This window comes from Corvus brachyrhynchos, unplaced genomic scaffold, assembly GCF_000691975.1.
Source record: "Corvus brachyrhynchos isolate BGI_N302 unplaced genomic scaffold, ASM69197v1 scaffold99, whole genome shotgun sequence".
Classification (NCBI taxonomy): domain Eukaryota; kingdom Metazoa; phylum Chordata; class Aves; order Passeriformes; family Corvidae; genus Corvus; species Corvus brachyrhynchos.
In genome coordinates, this window is record NW_008239778.1 from 570,367 (window position 1) to 581,257 (window position 10,891).

At 45.6% G+C, this 10,891-nt stretch overlaps 1 protein-coding gene across 2 annotated transcripts in view; it reads left to right on the forward strand.

The window, feature by feature from the left end:
• The window catches only part of SLC43A2 (solute carrier family 43 member 2), a 30,910-nt gene extending 21,411 nt beyond the window's left edge, over nt 1-9,499 (forward strand). For both annotated transcript variants that reach the window (XM_017742987.1, XM_017742988.1), the window contains 5 exons: nt 1-49; nt 688-820; nt 1,677-1,750; nt 3,430-3,553; nt 4,389-9,499. The exon at nt 1-49 is cut by the window's left edge and continues 1 nt beyond it. In XM_017742987.1, coding sequence (XP_017598476.1) covers nt 1-49; nt 688-820; nt 1,677-1,750; nt 3,430-3,553; nt 4,389-4,550 — 542 coding nt within the window. In that variant the 3' untranslated portion in view covers nt 4,551-9,499. The remainder of the gene's footprint in view (nt 50-687; nt 821-1,676; nt 1,751-3,429; nt 3,554-4,388) is intronic.
• The last annotated feature ends 1,392 nt before the right edge of the window (nt 9,500-10,891 follow it).

A 10,891-nucleotide genomic window follows, 5' to 3' on the forward strand; every position in this document is an offset into this window, starting at 1 on the left:
AAGAGTGTGATGATGGCTCAGAAGAGAATGAGGAGAGCAACGCTGAGCAGTGCGTAGTGTGTGCCACATGGGACATGCAGCCACCTAGCAGGCCCCCTCTGCTCTGCCTTATGTGTTGTGGGATCAAAGACTGGAAAGAATATTGGCTCTTCAGTATAGAAAAGAAAGCCTGAAGGAAGACTTGATAATTGCAGAGGAAAGGAGCAGACTATCTTCCATGTTCACTAAGATCAGTCAAGAAGAGGAGCAGTGCGTAGTGTGTGCCACATGGGACATGCAGCCACCTAGCAGGCCCCCTCTGCTCTGCCTTATGTGTTGTGGGATCAAAGACTGGAAAGAATATTGGCTCTTCAGTATAGAAAAGAAAGCCTGAAGGAAGACTTGATAATTGCAGAGGAAAGGAGCAGACTATCTTCCATGTTCACTAAGATCAGTCAAGAAGAGCAAATTTAAGTGGTAGCAGGAGAGGCTCAGACTTCCCTCCTAGCCCAAGAGTAAGAGTAACAGCACTGAAATAATTACCCAGATGTTCCTCACCTTCCACTGATGGAGATCCCAGCACATCCACAGGCAGACCTATATCCAAACTGGTGTAGATAGAGTTGATGTGATGTGTGGAGAATCTTGCTGTGAATTCCAGCAGCTGCTGGAAGCGTGTTTGTAACACAGGTTTTCCTGTCCTTTCAGAGGTGACAAGAAAAAGAAAAAGCGTGACCGTCAGATCCAGAAAATCACCAACGCCACCAATGCCTTTGTATTCACGAACTTACTGCTGGTTGGATTTGGAATCACCTGTCTTATTCCTAATCTACCGTTGCAGGTGAGTAGGTGAAATGGGTGGGGGTGCTGGCAGAATGACAGGACAGTGCCAGGAGAACCTGCTGGTGGTGGCAGGAGGGCTGGGACTGGCACTGCTGGGAAACTTCCATCCTGCTTTGGAAGCCTCACTTTTAGAACTGAAACAAATAACACTGTGCAGTTTCAATTCCTTGGGAGAACATGGCCAAGCAGCTATAGTTCAAATGCCAGTTGATACAGAATTTATTTGCACTTCGAAGTTTCTGCAGCTGGGCTGTGTGACAACAAGTTCTTGCCCACCAAAATCCTCTCAGCAGTGCCTGTATGTTTAAAACTGGGCTTGATTTAAGCTGCTGAAGGTTGAAAAAACTTGCTGCAAGAAGCATAACATGGTGATGTGTACAGCAGGTTATTCCTGCGTCAAATGCTATGCCCAGTGATATCTGTGGGATTATAAACCTGTTAAAATATTTATTCTGTGCCACCACCTGTTTTTGGCAGAGGAGTTTAGTGATTTTATGCTCTACTTAAACACGCCTTGATGATGTAGGCAAACAGCTGCAGTTTGCTCGTACTTGCGTGTTGTCCGCAATAACTTGTGGAAAATTAACTAAATTGGTGGCTGTGGAAAAGCACGGTGATCCTGGCCTCAGGTTGCTGGGGACACGTCCTTGCAGCAGTGCCACTTACCAATGACAGAGCTCTTGTGTGTGTGCAAAGTAAGGAAAAGCAGTGCCTGGAGACAAGTACAAATTTCTTCCCTTGTGCTTTCCCAATCCTACCTAGAAAGAACAGCTTTTAGGAATGGTGGTGTGTTGGGGTCTGGCACCGCCCTGGGTGGTGTCTAGGATGTGACATTTTTCTGCTTCTCTTTTCAGATTCTGTCCTTCATTTTGCACACAATTGTGAGAGGATTCATCCACTCAGCTGTGGGAGGCCTCTATGCAGCTGTGTAAGTGTCTGGTTACCTATAAAATGTGGCTGGCCAGATAAACTGGTTTGGGATTGGTAGGCTCTCCTGGGGAGATGGAGATCAGGAATGAGGTCTTCGTGGTCAGAGGGGGAAAATGATGCAACTTGTTTCCTCAGTCACCTCTAGACATGACAATAGCTGGACTGAAATCCCAGCTGGTGCTTTCCTTGTTTAGCAACAGAGACAAGCACAGCTATGTGTGGGCCTCATGTGAGACTAAACTATTGACACTAAGGTTATATAGTAAAAACTCAAGGCTTTTTTTGTCTTGTAATGAGCAGATATGTGCATGTGCCCAGGTAAAACATTAATGTGACTGAAAACATTGCTGCTGCGCTCCTCTGAAGTTGACATTGGTAAAACATTGCTCAAGATACCATTAGTGATGCCTCCTCCCTTTCCCAGGACAGATCATCCATCCTGTTTCCAACTTGGCAAATTATCAATAGCTGAATCAAAATACTCTCTTCCTCATTAAGCAATGTTTTTGGCTTTGAAAACACATCTGTCCCTCGGTCCTGAGAGGCTGGACAGAGGAACAAAGAGGGGCTATTCTCTTTCAGGGAATCAGAGATTTGTTGAGGTGGGAAGGGACCTCTCGAAACCAAGGTCAGCTAGAGCAGGTTGTCCAGGAGTTCAACTGATTGTGTTTTGAGTATCTCCATGGATGGAGACTCCACAGACTCCTTCTGTCAAAGGTTTAGATCGTAGTGTCTGGGGAATCCAGACTAGAAAACACATCTAAGACTCTGCTTCAGAAATGCATAAACTTTTGGCTCTCTGGCAGCCAGAAGCAAAATATTTTTGTCTTGGGCAAGGTAAATAAATGTATGTTGCAGTGTATATCCCCTTACTTGTAAACTAATCCTGTTTGACCATTGCAACTCTCTGGAACTTCCTGGAGTTTAGGTATTTTTTTGCTTTGAATGCAACTGCTTTGAATATTTGAAGGTTTTGATTTGCTTCTTTCTCTCCAAGTTCAGTTTAACCTGACCCTTTTAAAACACTGCTCAGTCATGGAAAGAGAAAGATGTTAGATGATTCCTGAAATTTATTTTTCCATTAATATTATCTGATACCCAGCACTTGCCAGTCAACAGTGTTGTTTAGTTTGACATAGGATCAAACTTGTCCTCTAAAAAGGAAAACACTAACCTGTTGTGCAGGTTTCACTGACTTCCAAAGGGAGCAAATTGTTATGACCAGATGAAAATGATTGCTCAGCCACAAGTCATCTGGATAAAGAGGCCCTGCTTTTAACTTGTAAATATCAACACTGTGCTCCCTGTGCAATAGGAACAGGAGTTGTATAAACACTTCCACCTGCCCACAGTAGAGCTGCAAAACAAAACAAGTGCTGGATCTGATATTACTAAAGTTTGAGAGCTCAGGATGAGAATATTCTGGAGAAGAAGGCTCCAGCCGTGGCACCAGTGCCACTCTGCTCTCAAGAGCTCCGTGCACACCACAGGGTATAGGTAAATACCCTATAAAAAGGGGCAGTCACACAGTGCTGGAGGGAGTTCTGCACATTATGCATGTCTTGGGACTGTGCTCTCACGTTGGTCTCTGTTACTGGACTGGGAATGTAATCTGACCTGGGTGATGTGAACAGTCAAGGTGACACATAATAATGCTGTTGCTTTCTTTGTTGACAGATACCCCTCGACTCAGTTTGGCAGCTTGACAGGGCTGCAGTCGTTGATCAGTGCCCTCTTTGCCCTTCTGCAGCAGCCTCTCTTCATGGCACTGACAGGACCTTTGAAAGGAGACCCCCTCTGGGCAAGTTCTTCTCAGTTTTAATGTGGAAGCTTTGTGGTTAAGATGATTTTTGGCTTGTTTCTTGGGGAGAAAAAAAGGACTCCTCTGCATGAACCAAGGTTAAAAACAGCTGTAATTTTACATGTTCCTGTTTGCTGTTACCTTGGTGCTGTCCTGGAAACCTTTCCCTTTGTGAGTAATGACTCCCTGGGCAGGAAAGCCAGTAACCCTTATGGTGTATGGAAAGGGAGGAAGGAAATGGTTTCCACTAACAGTTTGTGGTGAGTCAGAATCTGACAGGTTAAAATGGGTGAGTGTGAGCAGACCTCAAAATTCAGGACAAATACTCTGGCACTTGAGACCTATGAGCTCCAATTACCAGTAAATTTTGGATTGCTGATGCTAATGTCCAAAAAGCCAAATGGCTGTTGAGGGCAGGGCTAATGTGGTGTCTTGCTGAGAGTCCGAGCAGCTCAGTAAAATCATGACATGGGTGGTCTTGGGGAGAATTCTGGTCTCTAGGCTACACTGCCCACGCCTGTTGCTCTTCAATCAGCAAACTTGGTGTGAAAGACCTGCAGCTCAAACAGCCCTGCCTGTTCTGTGAAACAAGACTCCTGCAGCCATAATCCAGAGTGAAAAACTCTTGCAGCTTTTAGCTTGTACACAAGAGGTGCTCTGGGCATGGGAGCATAAATATAAAAACGGTGGAAGATGTTGCCAGCACATGGAGCAGGGCGTCTCCTGGTTTGCCCACAGCTGGGTGATGTGGGCTGGGCTCTGACACCGCTGCATGCGTGACTGGGTTGTTGTCTCCTCCTAACCAGCCTAATTGTGGTTTGCTTTTCTCCTGCAGCTCAATGTTGGCTTGCTTGGCATGAGCCTCCTGGGTTTCTGCCTCCCAATCTACCTGGTCTGCTACAGGCGCAGGCTAGAGAGAGAAAAAAAGCAGAAGATGGAAGATGCCAAACTTTTCTTCAAAATCAATGGCACTCCCACTGAGGAAGCCTTCGTTTAAACTGGTGCTTCATGTACAACCTCCCCTGTACAGGTTCCTACCACATCCGTGGGTTCTACCTGTGGTGTAAGCCAGGACTTTTCTCCCCTGGCTCTGCCGGTCTTTGCTCATCACTGGAGCGAGGGCTGGGCATCATGACTGATATGCCTCAGATATATGGCAGGAGGAGACTTCCCACTCCTTACTCCAAAACACAGGACACTTTTCCTTTTTATAAAGGCCATACAGATATTGTGTCTTAAATTATCCCCTGATCACACTCTCCAGCAGCAGAGAGTTTGCATAGGAAACTGGGGAGAGAAGGAATAGAGGGATGGGGGAAGAGGGAAGACAGACCATAATTTGAGTTTGCAAATGTAACACACTGAAGTCTGTTTTCTCCCCCTCTTCCCCCAACCTTGGCTGACACAGTCTCGGATGCAAGCTGCACTCTCCTCCCTCCCCAAGGCTTCATAATGGTCTTTCTGCTTGATGTGTAGCTGGACCCAGTGGTTTTACTGTGTCTCCAGACATATCCCTGTTTCTGAGGCAGGGAAGAGGTTTTTATTCCCATGTGTATGAGCACAGCTTCAGTGTGTATTGCTAAATGTTGGCTGCTAGCACTGACAGCTCCCAAACCTTTTATTACTGCAAATGACACAGACTGTGAGCAATGGATCTGCCTTCCACACTGAAATGATGAAGAGCCTATAGTGGACTGCTGGTCCTAGACCAAGCCTTCGGAGGCCTGGAATTCCTCTTCTTCCCAGTTCACAGAACCACCTGTACATGTTTTAAACTATCTGCAGTCCTGGAGCCTCTGAGATAAGAACTGGATCTTCTTTACCAATGAAGTGCTTTGAGACTTGTTGCCTTTTGCCTCTTCCCTCCGACATGACCCTGGGAGGGGAGCAGCAATGTGTATTCAGTGAAGTGGAGAAGCTTCTTGAAGCTGAGTTCTGGGGGTTCAGACACCTTGGTGTTCATGTGCTGTGAGCTGACCTGCTGGTGAAAAGAACCAAGAGTGCAGAACACTCCTTTGTGTCTGGTAACTGGATCCTGTGGACATATGGCAGGGTGATGTGGTGATGCCATTTTTAGCCATAAGCTTATTTACCTTGCTATGATAATGGTCACCTAACTGCTGAACACCAGGTTACTGTGACTGACCAAAATGCTGCCAGTTTGGCTGTTCTAGGAGCCTTCTACAATGTTGATGCTCTGTCTGGACAGAGCACATGGTGACTGATTGTATGGTGAAGCTGACTGTCAGAGCAATACATGTGGGTAAAGGTGCTCCAGGTCTGTTCACACCAGGGAGTGGAATACAAAGGGAATTTTTAACCTGCTTATTTTTATAGAGGTTTTCCTTGTCTAAAGCAGACTTTTCTGCCCTTAACCTTCTTGTTGAAGTCGGTAGCTCAGGCTCTGTAGCCCTGTGTTAAGCACTGAACCGAGTGGAGCTGCTGGAAGCAGGACTGTGCAGGGGTGAGGACGAGCATCCCCGGTGGGTGTGTGGCACCGACTGCACTGGGCTGAGCTGGTGGCTGCGGGAAGGTTGGGGCAGAAATAAAACAATTATGAAGACCCAGTGGTGGTGTTTTACTACACAGCCTGACAGGGGCTCAGACATTCACCTTAGCTATATCTGGTTGGAAAAGTACAAGCGTTGCTCACTGGCGATTAGAAACAACACCGTGCTGAGACCTTCCTGTGAGAAATTACCTGGAAGCTGGTTGTTAACTCCTTCGTTGGGGGTTTGAAGGAGACAGAACCTCAGCCCGGGCAGGGTTTCACCTTTCCTGAAAAGTGCCAGAGCCTCGGCAGCAGGGCCGTGAGCCCCACAGGTCCCTGGCTGGGGGCGGTGCCAGCGCAGGCGGCCGGGGCCGCTCCGCGGGCCGGCAGCGCCATCTCGAGTCGCTGCTCCCGCAGGCGGGGCGATGCTGCTGCGCGCCGCGGGACCTTTTAGTCTAAAGTTACTCCTTTCGGAAAGACTCGCCACTTGAGGATTTTACACTTTTTTTTTTTTTTTTTTTTAAATGTGTTGCCTTTATTAAATGTGTTTGTTTCAAGACAGCTTTACTGCCTGCTGTCACCACTGTACTCTTCTGGAACTTTTTGTCTTTTGGTGATGATTTAGTGACCTTTCCATCTTTTCTTTGAGCAATAATTCAGATGGCAGAGTTTTGATTCATTTTCCTGGTTCCCTGTCTTGTCTCAAGTACGTGTTCAGAGACCTACCAGCAGTGCTACAGCCTGCCTAGATTGCCAGAGGGCTTTCTGCAGATTTCTGCATTTTGTATTACAATACTTCTAAATGGTTTTGAGAAGAGTCCTGTTCTTGCTCAGAGATATTTGTGACATGACAATGACAGCTATCAGGTGAGTGAGCCTCCATCCATAGTCTCAGTGTCCTAAAGCATAGTTGGAGGGTTGTTTCATGTGCTTTACTTCCAGCATTACTTCCACCTCAGTTTCAGAGTTGAATGTGATTGCTTCCACTCTTAAGTCACTTAAATGCCTGTTACAAATGTCTCAGCAAAATAGTGGAAAAGAGAGTGGCATATTTTAATGAAGTCTTAGTGGAGATGCTGCTGCCTTTTAATTTAGCTGCACATACTTCAAAGGACACACTTTTGTTTCTGCCATCTACCTCCCTGCTTCAGTTCCCAGTTCCTGCCCTTTATTAGGGCTATCTTCAAATCCAGTTTCATCTGATAAACTGGTGGATGTGTGTGCTTCTGTTCAGAAGCTGCTGGTCAGGTGTGAGGAGTAGAGTTCATGCCCTGGTGGGTACACAGGGAAGTTTTAGCTATTCAGGGTTGAACAGATAAATGAGATCATGTTCTCAGGCCATGAAAAGTCAAACTGTGGGATTCTTTGCAGAAGAATTTAGTGGGGAACAAAAGTATCAACTTTTTTTTAAAAGAGGCTGGTTAAACAATGCATCCACTAACTCAGGGAGATTTTAAGTTGCTGTAAATGAGAAAGTTATGCCAAGGAAAGATACTCGTCTGCATGTTCTGTCTTGTAAGAATTGGTCAAAGCTGGAGAAAACACGCTGGGCTAAAGTGAAACACTGGTCTGATCTAATGGGGTGAAATTTATTCTGACACTTGTGAACCAAACTAATTTCAAGAGCACTCTAAGATTTATCTATCCAAAACCTGCATCTGCATTCACGATGTGCAAACACTACTGATTGTGGCATAACTGCTTTAGAGCTGCACCTCCTGCAGCAGTGGGGTCCTTGGAGGGCAATATTCTGCTTTCAGCTTCTTCTGAACATTGTCCTGCACAGTGCAGAAACACAGCTGGAGTGGTCCCATCACATGTGGTTGATCAGGGGCAGTTTGCCTCATCCTTTGATGCTTAGGGAAGTGGAATTGTGGGTTATATACATTCGGAGTGGAAAACAGCGTTGCTGCTTCCCAGCCGAGTGCTGCAGGACGAAGACAATTCCTGGTGCGCTCCCTGTGTGCATGAGCCACCTTGTGGGAAAAATAAATGGGCTACCAAAGACTGGAGAGTCACAGCAGTTTGCATCAATAATGCATTTATCTGTATAACTCAAATACAGGTCAATGTGTTTAACTGCTTTCATAATTCCTTAATGATTTGTAGGACTTGGGGATTTTTATGCCCTTCCTTACCCTCATCCATATGGGAAGTGCAAGGAGGGTGGCCATGGGAAAGACCTCCATGGAAGCAACCCCAGCTGAATGTAATGAAGCAGAAACCTGATCTGTGAGTACCTCAGAGTCAAAGGTTGCTGTGTAAAGTGATTTCACCTTCTGGAGACGCTGCTCCCAGGCTCTACAGCCTCTCACATGCATTTAATATGCATTTGTATTAAAAAAAAAAAAAAAAAAAAAACAAAGGGGGGGGGGTAACAGCTTTTTGCTTTCACTAATCTGCCAGAACCTAAGCCCCGTTGACACAGCCTTTATAACGCTAATGCTATGACACTATATCAGAAGTAGCAGAGAAAATCTGTGCTGTTCTGCTTAATAGGACACTTAAACTATGGCAGTCACTGAGTAAAGCTATATATGGATCCTTGAGATGAAACTGGACACAGATGTCTGGAAAAAAAAAAGGGGCAAATCTTGCTGAGACACCAACTGCAATGCTGCTACAGCAACTGAAGTGTTCAACTCCCACAGCAAAGCCCATCCTCTTCATGCTCTGTCTATAAAGGAAAATTGCAGGATAATGAGATTTTAACTAAGCCCGTAAATCACTAAAATGTTTTCAAGTAGAAGATTTCCCTCTTGACAGGCTGATGAATTTGGAAAATATGCTACAAAATTTAAAGCAGATACTGTAGGGTAAAAGGAATGAAATCTTTACACATACTTGCTACTCTTTTTTTCCCCCTTTGAGTTTTTTTCTGTATCTGCAGAGCTTTTTGGTATTCCATACACCCCAGTTTAGAAGTGCAAAGTGCTCATAATGGCAAATAGTGTTACAGTAGGATTCCTGATGGGAACAGACTGGTTTGGGGTTTTTTTAATTAAAAAAAAAAAAAAAGGTCACTTCTGAATTATAAGTCACAATGTTATCTTCTCTGGAATAGCTGAAACAATGGTGTGTTATGTAGCTGCAGTCTTACATGTTAATTATAAAGCCCACAGGTCCTTGTTTTCCTCCATGTGCTGCCAGCCTGTCTGCGCAATCTGTTTTTCCCAGGTGTCCTGTGCTCCATGTTGTCATCCTGCTGCTGTTTGTCACTTCCTTGTGCCTGACCCTTTGTCACCTGCTTTTTATTCTGGAGACAACCCCCCATTTTAGAAAACCCCCTCTTTAACCTGCCAGCATTACCTCTCCCACCTTTTCCTGTCCACAGAATTTTTTGTAGCGTTTGCCGAAGTCAAATTGTAAACTCCTTGGGGCAGGCCTGTGTCATCTTCTCTGTGTTTGTAAGGTGATGTGCAGTACTATTTCAAAATAAAGTGATAATAAGTTAATCATTAGTTTTCCTTCTGAGGGTGAACATAATGAAAGCATTGGTTGCTTCCTAATGAGATTATGGAGCCATGAATGCTTTACAGGGTGGCATCTGCCAAAGGGAAGGACCCAGGTTGAATATTTCCTTGACTGTCTCTTCTCTAGGTTAGGAGCTAATAAATAATGCAAATTAAACTTTTCTTCCCCAATTGAGTTTAATCTCTGAGAAAAAAACCGAAACCCTGTAGATGGCAGGTTGAGAACGAAATCAAGCTCAGCTATACAGCGTGAACTGCTATCAAAAAAATAGTGAAAAATAAACAATGTGGCCTTAGATGGGAGCACAGGTGTTACCAGCAAAGCTGCACATCTTGGTTATCCATCCCTTAACTTGGTGAGGCTAAATCTGTGGTGGTTTACTTTTCCAATCCAATAATGACAATCATTGAAAATGCCATAAATCATGACCTAGTGACAGGGTGAAGCCCATGACCTGAAGCCACTCACCCTGTCTGACTGTAGCACTGACTTATCCCCTGGCTATTTGTATTAATACTCTGGTCATTTATCATTCCCCCTCCCCACCCTCCAAAAAGACGGGGGCCACAATGTTGACAAAAATACTGGAACACCTTCCCCGTTTGGGACAGGCTGAGAAATTTGGGGCTGTTCAGCCTGGAGAAAAGAAGGTTGTGTGGAAACCTCACAGCATCTACCAGTATCTGAAGGAGCTACAGGGCAGGCAGAAAGGGACTCTTCGTCAGGCACTGTAATCATAGGACAAGGAGTAGTGGGTTCAGACTGAAAGAGGGTAAATTTAGTTAGCTGTTGGGAAGAAATTCTTCTCTGTGAGGGTGGTGAGGCCCTGGCACAGGTTGCCCAGAGAAGCTGTGGCTGCCCCATCCCTGGAAGTGTCCCAGGCCAGGTTGGATGGGGCTTGGAGTGACCTGGGATAGTGGAAGGTGTCCCTGCCCATGGCAGGGGGGTGGAACAAGACGGTCTTTGAGGTCTCTCCCGAGCCAAACCGTTCCGTGATTTAAGGAGATTAAGTTGCTGGTGGCAACAGGGAGACCTCTGGCAGCACTGCAGGGAGGGAGACTTATTGGGAACCCCAGTCTTGAGCTGAAACAAGTAACACCATGCAGTTTACACCTCTTGAGAGAACCTAAAGAAGCAGCTATAGATGAAAATGAGTTGATCCCAAAAAACCTGAGGGCCCGCCAGGAGACCCTGCCAGCAGCACTGCTGGGAAGACTGCGGTACTGCTCTGGGAAGCCCGGCGTTAAAGCTGAAACAGCACCGCGCGATTTACACCTCTTGAGAGAACCTAAAAAACAAAACCAAAAAACCACCAGCCCAAAAAACAGGCTTTTTCTTTTAAAACGTCAGCGCCGACCGCGGAAAAAGCGTGA